This window comes from Castor canadensis, chromosome 6, assembly GCF_047511655.1.
Source record: "Castor canadensis chromosome 6, mCasCan1.hap1v2, whole genome shotgun sequence".
Lineage (NCBI taxonomy): Eukaryota > Metazoa > Chordata > Mammalia > Rodentia > Castoridae > Castor > Castor canadensis.
In genome coordinates this window covers 116,472,109-116,484,421 of record NC_133391.1, presented here as the reverse complement: position 1 = coordinate 116,484,421, position 12,313 = coordinate 116,472,109, and the positions used below count along the sequence as shown (strand labels likewise).

Genomic DNA, 12,313 nt, shown 5'->3' with positions numbered 1-12,313 from the left:
CAATTGACTTTACTAACTCAGATAAACTCAGTAGTCTGTAAGGAAATACTAAGTTGATAGGAAAAACATTATTTCTGAAATATTCTTGTAAGTATAATAGAAATTGAGGATTTTAAAAACTAAAATATATAATATGGATATGAAATATACCATTAGTTTGATTTGAACTTCTATCAGTTTTAAGGACTTAAATATCTATTTTAGGGAGGCATCATAAAACAACAGAAAGAAGACAGGCTTTGGAGTAACCTGGTTTCCAGATCTGGTTCTCCATTTACCAGCTGTATGACTCAGGGCAAATTACTTAATTTTACTGAGTTTTAGTTTCTTCATCTATAAAAAATTGGAATAATAATTAAGATCTCAGAATTCTAACCAGTAAATTAGTTAGTAGAGAAAGCACTTAGTATATTACATAACACATATCACAAGTACTTTAAAAATTAGATGTGCTGTCACCTAAGCCCTCACTGTATCCTTAGGTAAGTGCATTATATGAGTGTCTCTTTTACTTCCTTTAGCAACGTTTTAGGTTAGTTTAGTGTCCCATAAAGAAAATAATGGTGAAAGGTGTTAACCCACTGTCTGGTAACTAATGACTTGGTAGTGCTGGGACCCAAACCAGAGCCCTTATTTTTAACCCCTCTGATGCACACCAGTTCTCAGTAGTAGAAAAGGGAACACAGTACATGCTACAGCCTCAGATAAGAACTTGAAACTCATTGGTATGGAATATGGAAGAAAGGAAAATGTGAATGAAGACTTAAGCAGAAGCTTTAAAAAGCAGCAGAGGTATGCATCTGGTAGATGTAGAAAAAGGAGAGTTCAGACAAGGGTGACTAATGAGAGATAGTAAAGGAAAGTGGAACGATGCGTCATGCAGTGAGATTCCTTTTGGCAGCTGCACACTTGCATTAAGTACAAGAAAGAATAGATTGCTGAAGAGACTGTCATAGCATTGACATACGAGTCCCCATTTGGTTTGCTTTCTATTTATTATCTTTTCCTTTTCTAGATGACTCCAGCCCAAAATATTTCAGATTCTACTCCCTTATTCTTACTTGACCCATATTAAGCATAATTTGTTCATAACTCTAGTTCAAAATTGAAGTACTAGAAGAATGTTTTAAATCAGGATGATTTAAAATTGAAAAGTTTATCAGGCATACTATTTCACTGTAAGAAGCCATCCTTTTCTAAAATATTTCTAATACTGCTCTCTTTTTTTAACCAACTTTAATATATTTGTGTAAATTTCATTTCTTCCTACCAATTTCCCCTCCTGTCTCTCTTGTGGGGAAAGATTTAAAGGTAGGTAAGCTCTTTCTTCTGAAGGAACTCACAATTTAGTATCTAATACAATAAGGGTCATGATAAGAACAAGAAAACAAGTAGGGGAACATTAAATTTTCTATTACAGAGGGCAAAGATCCAATTAAGTCACAGAGGGATATTTGAGCTGATCCTTGAAGGCTTGTGACAGAGATAGGAAAGGCATGCTGGGCAGAGAGAGGAACAGCCTGGGGAAGGCACTGAGTCCTCACGTCATTCAGTGAGTTGCAGACTAAATAGGAATAAGGCTGTCTGGACAGACGACTGTAGCTGCTTCAGACAAAATGATTCAGGGTGATTGTTTCTAAGGGAGGAATGACAGTCTTAACCACAGCTAGTGAGCAAATGGTCTCGCAATAACGCTAAGAACGAAGGTCATAAAAAAGCATTCTGCAGAGTGGAGGCAAAGCTGAAGACCAACATGGAGGGAAAGGCATGTTATACCACGTTAAGTTGGTCCTTCACCTTAGAAGAAATTTGTTTTAAGGATCTGCACATGATGGAGGTTGCTTTCATTGCAGAGATCCCTCACTTGCTTATTTTGAGCTGTTTTTCTGTCAGTTTTTGATTGTTTTGTTATACAGCTACCCACTAATCCTTCTAGTAATTGATTGCATTTGTTGAAATTGCACTGTGTGTCAGGTACTCACTCATGTTCAACTCTTTTAATAGCTTTCTTCTCTTAAAATTTTACTTAATGGTCTCAGCAACTTTCTTGTATGTTGCAGAGATCAAAACTCACATAACCACCCTCTGGTGCAGGGTAAGTTGGTAAAGTAAGCATATGGCATTAGCAGAGGCAGACCACACAAAAGCAACAGTTATGAGTGTCTGCTTCATAAACTTTTCTTACTTGCCTACTTTGATTATTTCTACCCACTTTCATTTTTCTTCTGTCTTTTCAATCCAGTTGTTTTTCTCTGAAGAAACAAAAATTCTTTAAAGATTAAAATCCTTCATTTTGAAGGAACAGGTAACCAAAATGTATCTATTGTTGCTACCTTCAAAGAAAAGAAAGAAATAAAGTGGAAAGAGTTGGAAAATGTTTGGATTACAAGTTATTCAAATGTGTCTTCTTTTCCTAATAAAACCAGTGACTATATGGCAAACCACGTTTGTTTGTGATGGTTTTACTCCTGTATATGCTTTCTGAACAACCCATTTGAAAAAATAAAGCTGTTTCTATCTGCAAAAAAAAAAAAAAAAAAAAGTCCTTCATTGTTATATGTGACATATATTGAGGATCATGAAAATAAATTACAGCTTAAATTTTCAATTTTTACTTATATAGACTAACATTTATCAGATTTTAGCATTATGAAGACAATTTTGTGGAAGGAATGTTTACATTATACTTTAGCATGTTCAGTTGTACAGGTTGTACACTACTATTCAACATAATATCACATGCCAAAAAGGCATAACCTTTTTTGCTATTTTAAGATATTAATATTATGAGTCAAATGGGAGTTGTTTGTTTTACCTAAATTGAAACTTTCAGTTTCAGTAAGTTGCTCTCCAAATTTATATAGTGTAAGAATCATTTGATATAAGCAGTTAGGATCATTCATTCCTTCAAAAAGTATTTGCTAAGTTCCTGCTTAATGCTGGAGATATGGAGAGAAGAGTTATTAGGAAATGATGTTTGAGAACAAGCTGTTTGTGAAAATAAAAGCAATTACCAGTCTTAATAAACAAAAATAAATTCTATACTCATAAATATCCATGGGCAACAATAAAATATGCACCCACAAGTGAGTAGCTGGATAAATGATGGATGCAGAGACAGGTAGATACCTTCTAAATTAATGTTATGATAAATGATGTTTCAATATTATGTTGTCTAAAAGTATGTTACCTTTTTTTAAATTAAGGTTGACAAATTTGCAATGGACTTAGAGCAGAGCCGGAATTTGAACAATACCATAGTGCATGTTGACATGGATGCTTTCTATGCAGCTGTAGAAATGAGGGACAATCCAGAATTGAAGGATAAACCCATTGCTGTAGGATCAATGAGTATGTTGGTAAGTAGGTAAAGATAAAAAAAAATAAAAAGGAAATTTCATAGCATATTCAAGTAAGCCTGCTAGTTCTGAAGGGAGAAGCCTTTATTAAGATCTGTTTGCTGAGTATTTTTCTAGATGCCTTATCTGTGCTCAGTTACTGAATCCTTTCAACATACCTTAAGGTACTAATTTGTATTTTGCTTGACAAAAAAGAAAACAAACTCAGAGAGATAATTAATAACTTGCCCAAAATGGCAAATCCAGTAAAATAGTAGAGTAGAATTTTATCTTTCCATCACAAATAAACTTTTCTAAAGTATTCCATTTAAGGAGAGTTAAGAAAGAAAAGAAAATGTTATTCTAAACAAGAAGTTTTCAAACTGGCCTGCAGGCCAAGTCTATCCTGTCATTCTTTTTTGTAAATAAGTTTTATGGGGACAAAGACACAGATGTTTATTTATTACTGTCACACTAAAAGAACAGAATTAAGTAGAATTGAATAATTGCAACAGAAGTCATGATTTGCAAAGGCTAAAGTAATAGCTTCCTGTCTGGACTTTTACAGAAAAGTTTGTCAACCCCAGTTCTAGAGTGATGTATTTCATTAGTATATTATGGAAATAATTATTTTTTCTCATAACTCAGAAGCTTTGCCTTTCTAATTACTGTGTTGTGCTTTCTTTTTGTTGCCCTACTATAGTAGGTAAAGGTGATCAGGACAGTTGTATGTGGCTGAAAATGTGTTGGGAATTAAAATGAAAAGATGAGTATTGTTATGAAAAGCATTCTAGAGAAACAAGGAGTGTTCTTCTCTGTTGCTGGCTCCTTCCAATGCTTAGATAGTTTGAAATCTGTTCCCTGCCAAGTTGTTTTTTATGAAACTATAATCTGTTTATCATATCTGCTCCTATGAGTATGCAGGCAACTCACAAGTCTGGTTCTAAAATAATGTTTGTTGAAGATATTTATTCCCTTTCCTACAAATCACAAACAAATATTTGAAAAAAATTTAATTAAGAAGACATAGCACTATACTTACGTATGTAAATGTGCATACATATGTTCTGTAACCATGTTTGAACTAAACCCTCTGCTTTTCAAAAATTCTTTTTATTAGTGTATATTAAATGTACAAAGTAAGGAATTTCATTGTGATATTTTATACATACATATAATGTTCTTTGATCATATTCACCCCCTCTATTATTGTTTCTTATCCCTCCTCTCCCCAACCGGCCTTTTTTCTTTATTTTCTAACATTTTTAAATGGGTTTCATTATGTCCTTTTCATACGTGCATGCTATGTACTTCGATCATATTCTCCCTCCACCCTCTTTTCCCCTCTCTCACCTCCCACTGGTTCCCTGCCCAGTCATCCCCTTTTATGTTCATGTCCTTTTTTTTTTTTTTTTTAGATCTAGATTCCACATAGAGAAAACATGAAAACCCACTGCTTTTGAAGTCCACAAAATGTTTTCATTTTCTTTCCAGCAATTTTTATCCTACTGAAAATTGGTTATTGTTGCCAAATGAAAAATGATTACTTACTATATTTAAACAAAGATTGCAATACCTTTTGTACACTGAACTAATAGATTTTCCTTCTGAAGAGAGTTGAAGTGTAATTGTTTTTGTCTTAGTAAACTCATAACAGTATCTACAAATTAATGGGAGTGGATGATAGATGTTTGATTATTCTGGTTTGTTACATGTAGCATTTTGTGTGTGTCTATGTGTGTGTGAATTTGATGGATTTTTGAAAGGTTCTGAGTGGGCACCAAGAGTAGCAACTTAGATCCTGGAACAGCTTCTATTGCTGTATAAGAAACCCCTTCACTATTTAGTAGATAACCATGTTTTGTTTTGTTTTTTAATAAGAAAAAAAATCAGGAACTGCAGAATTCTTAAAGCCTAGGCTTTAGGATTCACACACTATTACTTCCCTCACATTCTTTTAGTTAAAATAAGTCATAAATCATGTAAATTTAAAACATTAGTTTGTTTTCTACTGCTGTCTGCATTTTCCCTTTCAGAGCACTAAGAACTAGCATAGTTTTGAGTACTATCAAGATTTTTTAAATGCTTTTTTCAAAGCCATCAAAGAATTTGATAGATTCTGTTTTGCATTTCTTTGTATGTTTCATTCAAGGCTCCAAGTAAATTTTCCATTTATGATAATTTTTTTATAAATGGTACTATATTCTATAACATTGATATAGAATATTACCAAGTATCATCATACTTAAGTAATATTTTCATTTTCTCCCTCATACTTTTTCAGTTTCATTTCCTAGTCAAAATATTTTCACCAAAATACATATTCAAGCTTTAGGAAATAAAACTTAATTTCTTTTTAAACTTTTATCACTTTGTTTTAAAAACTTAATTTTTCTGACCAGGTAGGTATTAGGCCTTTGATTTTTTTTTTTTTTTTTTTTTGTTCTAGGTTAAAATTTTCCAAAATTCTAAATAGGGCAAATTCTAAAAGTATGCTACAGGTTGAGCATCCCTAATCCCAGAAATCCAAACTTCATGGCTCAGAAACTGGATTTTGGATTTCACACTTCCAGATCTAAGATTCTTAACTGTTAAAATCCATGCAAATATTCCAAAATCTGAAAAACTCCAAACTCTGAATTGGTCCTAAATATTTTGGATAAGGGGTATTCATCCTGTATCATACTCTACTATTACTTTCTTTACAATTACTTTTTTGGAACATTTATACTGTTGGTACTCTAGTTTATAACTATTCTCTACTATTTATTATACTTTGACATTCATATAACATCATCTGTACTTTGATATATATTATATTACAGGTATATCTTAAGACCAATGAAGTTTAGTTACTGGAAATATTTAAAAATAATTCTGAGAGAAGGTCTTGCTATGTAGCTCAGGCTGGTCTCAAACTTTGAACTGGCAGTGTTCCTGCCATAGCCTCCATGCATAGCTTCAAAGAAGTTTTTATTAGCACAGCCTTACTTATTACCTGGTATCAGATTATAAATACAAGAACGGCAATGAGACAGGGATATGATGTCATAAAACCATGACAGGATAAAGTCAAAATGTGGTTCAAGACAACTATAAAAGAATGCCCTTGAACTGAAAATGCACATCAGTAATGTGTTTCTTATGAATGCATTGATCAGTATGTCCATTTGGTTTTGTTTCTTTTTTCCCCGATGTGGTCAATTTTCTTTCAGTCTACTTCAAATTACCATGCAAGAAGATTTGGTGTTCGTGCTGCCATGCCAGGATTTATTGCTAAGAGACTCTGCCCACAACTTATTATAGTGCCCCCAAACTTTGACAAATATAGAGCTGTGAGTAAAGAGGTAAGTTGATGCCTCACCTCTACTTACATTCTTTCACTGGTTTCCTGCCACCTACAACAAATGCTTTAGAACATCAGGATTTGGTCTTAGCTTATTCCTGTAGTCTCACTTTCAACCACTTCTTCAGAGTTTATATTGAGTACTGAGCTGTTGTACCCAGAATACACCATTCTGTTTCCTAGTTCTTTACCTTTCCATGTATTTTTCATCTGTCTAGAAAACTCATTTCTTAATTATAGCATAAAGTTAATTTTATCTATTTTTTCTTAATATGCAAAAATACATTTTCTTTTAGAACTACCTTATGTTTACAATTTACAGAATCTACTGATCATTACTTTCAATCTATTTTGAGTAAATTTTTTATCAATGTTTTATTTTGGTTTTTTCAGACAGGGTCTTGCTATATGGTCCAGGCTACTCTCAAACTTAGAATCTTCCTTCCACCTGTCAAGTTGCTGGGACTACAGACATGAATCATCATGCGCTATCAATAGTTTTAAAGTGACAAAATTTACTCAACTTGATTAGTTCCATTCTTTGCTTCACGATCCTGTAAAGATGCTTGAGCTTTTAATGCCCAAAAGACATTAAATCCAAAGAGAAAAGGGGATAATCCATTGCTTTGAAAGGAATCTCTGAAGTGTAATGATTTGATTATTACTAAAATTTCAGTCTGTGTCATGCAAAAAACTGCTATTTTCTCTATTTTTTTTATGACAACTGGCACCATGCAGTGCTGGGACTTAATTCTCAAATTAAAATTTTAGAGTGCTATGTCTCTATTACTTTTAGACTGCTAGAGTAAAACATAGTGTTAAAGACTATTGTCTGAATGGAAACACTTATGCTATGGCCTGTCCCTTAGTGCCATTTAGACATCACATGATCTTTAAATTCAGCCATTTTATTTGTATCCCACTTTATTTCCCTAGAAATAACACCCTACCCCGAATTTTAAAATAATCATATTCTTTTAAAAGCACTCTGTTGAAGTAAGTGTTTTGTGTCTACTTCTGAAAATGTTGGGGGAACACACTCACATTTGGCAATTGTTCATCTCTTTTACTATAGTCCCAATTAAAAAGAAATAAAATTCTAACCATAAATAGAGGCTTTTGTAAGTAAAACATCCTACAAAAACCTTGTAAGAAAGCATTTTAAGTCCTTCTTGGACTCAGTAAAGCTTTTGACAATATAATAATGAGAACTAAATTGTTTTAATTGTCATTAGTCTGCTTATTTACATAAGTTGAAAAATACTAATATTTGAACTAGATCTATCTAGTGAATTTGTAGGAAGCAAATGGGTTCTTAAATGTAAATGAATTATAAACATTAATATTTCTGGCTTGGTTAGAAAGCTTAAGGAATATCCATTTTTCTTTTTTCCAAAATATTAGAATAACTTTAGCTGTTCTTGGAGCTTTAAATGCTTGAGTTTTACTGGAACATGTCTATTTTCATTCCTATAGCAATATACTATATAGAGGAAGTTAGTAAGTACTCAACAGTGTCTCTAGGGAGTACTTCTCATTCAGAATCTTAGTTGGCTGCCAGCTACAGACTTTCCAGAGTTTCATTTTCACTAGAAAGATTCTATTTAGGTATATTATAGAAATGGTTTCTTCTAAAAGAACAAAGCTATTTAAGGCACTCTCTGAGTAAAACTATGCCAAGTTTTATATCGCCATTTTCCAAATTCTCTGTGACTCAGCTGTTCATAATTATGTGAAGCTAAAATGCTTTCTTTTTATAAAACAACAAAAGATTTTCTCATGATAGAAATACACCTAGTAAGATAGATAAAAGTATAGCATAATTCAGCAAACACACTTTCTAAAGGTTTTTGTCTGATATAGTAGTTAGGTTTTAAATGCTAGATGACATATAATATGATTCAGGAAATACATTTTCTTATATATGTATTATTTTGGCAACTATTTCCTCTTATTACTGCTAAGACTTTGGTAATTAAAAAAAGTACCAAAAACCTCCATAGTTTCATGTAATAAAACTCTTATATAAAAGCCACTTCTGGATTACATCAACTATAATTTTAATCTCTGCATGTATTTCTTTTAGCCCATAGTGCAGATCCAGACTTCTCCATCATTTAATGTAACTGTAGAATTATACTACAGATATTTTGCCATCTTTTTCAATCCAGATTACAATAAATATAGAGCTTCATGTTCTTGTATGTATTCATGCATTAATGTGTGTTTTAAGTGGAGTTTTATCTGCATGTTATAATTAATTTAAAAATAACTGCTTTCTAAAGCAACATAGAAGTTTATCTAAGATTATTCCTATTTTAAATGAACAAAAATAATCATAAAAGATGTGGAGTAGAATCCTACCATTCCTACTTCTCCTTTTGACTAGTGCCTTAAACCTTAATCATTTTTTTCCTGTGCCTCCCAGAATGATGTTGTCTGAAATTTATTTGAATCACTTACTGTTTCTAGATATAGAATAGAAATTGCATCAGATGAAACTATTTCATGGTCTTCTGCCTTCATGATCTATTTTAATACAAAAGAAAGTTTGACAAATATGCACTGATAGTAAATTATTTATTCCTTAAATGCGTAAGCTATTGATTGCAGGATCATTACTATAGTTGAAAAGAATATTAATGCTTCTTATAAGCTGTATAAGACAGGAGGTTTTGCTGTGGCAGAAAAATTTAAACCTTTTTGTTCTTTTTGAAGGTTAAGGAAATACTTGCTGAATATGATCCTAATTTTATGGCCATGAGTCTTGATGAAGCCTACTTGAATATAACAAAGCACTTACAGGAAAGACAAGACTGGCCTGAGGACAAAAGAAGATATTTTATCAAATCAGGAAACTCTGTAGAACATGGTAAGCAGTTTATTAGAACTATCAAACTAAAAACAAACAGAAAACAATCCTTTGAATTAAACCAATTAACTCATTAGTATGCCAAAGTGGTAGGACTAGATATATCTTTATAAAAATGAAAAATCAAAAACTTTAAAACATACCATTTTTTAAGTTAAATGTGTCATATCACTTTTAAACCAAATGAGATTGTAAAATCTTCAGACTTGAGTCTACAGAGTTCCTAAACAAAATTGTATCCTAGCAGTTATTTTCTTAAGATCTAACTATCAAAGGGTTTAGATTGCATTGAAACTGAGGATGTTATCTGTTTAAGGTGGCTTTTTGTTGTTGTTGATAGAAATAAGATTTTTTAAAAAGATTAAGCCTCAAACCTATCAAAACATTAGATGATTTTATTGTGCTTCATTTTCCAAGTTTTCTATAACCTAGTTCTAGTATAGCAATTGTAGCAATTATGTCTGTTTTCAACCTGCCAAAATTAATGACTTCCTCTGTCTTTGCCTTAGATCTTCTTATGACTCTTTTACCTAAAGTCATGAAACAGAAGTTTTATATACAGTCATTACTCCATATGTTTTCCAAACAATCCCAAAGTAATCCCAAGAAACATGCAGATACTACATGTATGCCATCCAACTCTTTGCCAAAGATATAATTACTTCAAATGTCTGAGCTGTGCTGAACCCCTGAGCAAAGTTCACTTGAGTGAAAAGGTGAACTAAAGGAGTTTGCTCCTAAACCACAGCCATAACTAACTGACTACTTCCTGGGTGGGGGTGAGGGGCAGGCAGTGGTGGAGAAACCTTTGGTAACTTTTGTTGAAGCAAAATGGTGGCTATGCAGTGGCATTAAGTTCTGTCTCTCACATCGTTTGGATCAAGTTAATACAGACTTTGAACCACAATTTCATTACCTTGTTTAAAGCCCTAAGGAGTATCTCTTTTCTTTAATAGAAACCTTAAACAATAATAATAATTTTTGGACACAGAGAGTTGGACAAAAGATTCCATTCTTGTATAACCTTACTGTTTGGGGATTTGGCATGTCACTTTGCTTAAAAATCTTACTTTGTTCCTTCCTTATTTTTCAGAAGAGAAGAGGGGGAAGTCATTAAATGATTATGTCAAAGCATCCCGAGGGTCTTCTGTTACAATTAATTTTACTCTATATTTTAGGAAGAGAAGGGAGTAGAAAAGAGAATGATAGCAAGTGAACTACATCAAAATACATTGCATCTGTATAGGAAGATGGCATAATGAAATGCACTGAAAGCTGTTGAATAATAGGGGATGGGGGCAAGGGTAAAGGATAGTAATAAAGAGGATTAATCTGATTAATAAAGTACAATATATTCACTGGTGAAATACTATGATGAAATCCCTTTGAACAATGAATGTGCACTTAAAAATGAAAGACAGGTCCTATTAAAGACTGGGTACTAGTGGAAGGGGGAGGGCGAAAGGCGAGGGTAAAGGAAGGTAAATATGGTCAATGTACTTCATATACTTATATAAAAATAGAACAATGAAACCTGTTGAAATTGGTTTTGTGGGGGGATGAGGGAAAGTGATGGTGGCAGTGAACCTAACAAATGTACATTGTAAGCATGTATGGAAATGTCACAATGAAATCCCCCTGATAACTAATATATGCCAATAAAAATGTTAAATTAAGAAAATTACATTGAGATTAGGGTAAATGTTTTTGTTCTCTATTTATATCCTTTTCATTTATTATATGTCTAAACTCACTATGAAGATATGATTTCAGAGTATCTATTGCTTTTAGCTTATCTGTATGTCCTCCTTATGTATTTCTTCCTCCCTCCCTTGTGCTGAGGGTTTAACTCAGGGCTTCGTGCGTGCTTCGCAAGCACTCTACCACTTCAGCTATGCCCCCAGCCCTGTATTTCATATTCTTAGCCAATTGAAATAGTTTGCATTTTTTTCTCAGATACAGATCCCTATGGGCTGGACTTTTAGGCATACAAATCTCGCATTTACAATGTGTTAGAAATGACTGATATATCTTCCTCTTTTTTTTTTTTTTTTTGACAGCTCTGGGGTTTGAACTCAGGGCCTCATGCTTGCTAGGTAGGTGCTCTACCACTTGAGCCACTGCTTCCTCTAAAGTTTGCCCCTTTCATAAAAGGTGCTTGTCTCTAGAAATATATATTGCTAACTATTGTCTTTATTTATAAATAAGGTAATGATTGTTATTTATTCTTACTCTGACATATAAATCTGGATTCCTGTCGGACTGTGTAAGAAACTGAAATGCCACTCCCGTTTTAGCACTTGCAGTGTGAATGGAAGGCTTTAAGCCTAGTATTGTACTCTAATTACCATAGTAATTACTTCTCAGGAAGTAAATAAGAAACCACTCCAGTGGTTTGTTGCACAGCCAGTCTCCACAGAAGCAAGGTGTAGTTTGGGTTGCAGAGGTGGCTGCACCATCCGCAGCTGCTGTAATAAGGCAGCAGGAGGCAGCGTTCTTTGCTTCCTCCTGTAGCTGCTGTCAGGAGCCAGCCTGAGGGCAGGATGGGAGAGGCACAGGCACAAATGAGGGCAGAAAGAACGCTGCAGGGAGGGTTAATGTAACGGGTTCCCTGGTGTGAGTTTCTCTTCGGCTTCTTTGCTTTGACTTCTGTCCATCAAATTAGGGGAAAGGGCTCTAGATAAATACCATCTCGGCTGTTCTTCACTATTACCGCCCTCTAACTTGCTCTGAATTTTAAAATTATAATATGAAAAA

The 12,313-nt window shown here is 33.4% G+C and overlaps 1 protein-coding gene across 3 annotated transcripts in view; it reads left to right on the top strand.

The window, feature by feature from the left end:
* Positions 1-12,313, top strand: part of Polk (DNA polymerase kappa) — a 77,314-nt gene that overhangs the window by 48,474 nt on the left and 16,527 nt on the right. For all 3 annotated transcript variants that reach the window (XM_074077271.1, XM_074077272.1, XM_074077270.1), the window contains exons 4-6: positions 3,207-3,359; positions 6,554-6,685; positions 9,403-9,556. In XM_074077271.1, the coding sequence (XP_073933372.1) occupies positions 3,207-3,359; positions 6,554-6,685; positions 9,403-9,556 (439 nt within the window). The remainder of the gene's footprint in view (positions 1-3,206; positions 3,360-6,553; positions 6,686-9,402; positions 9,557-12,313) is intronic.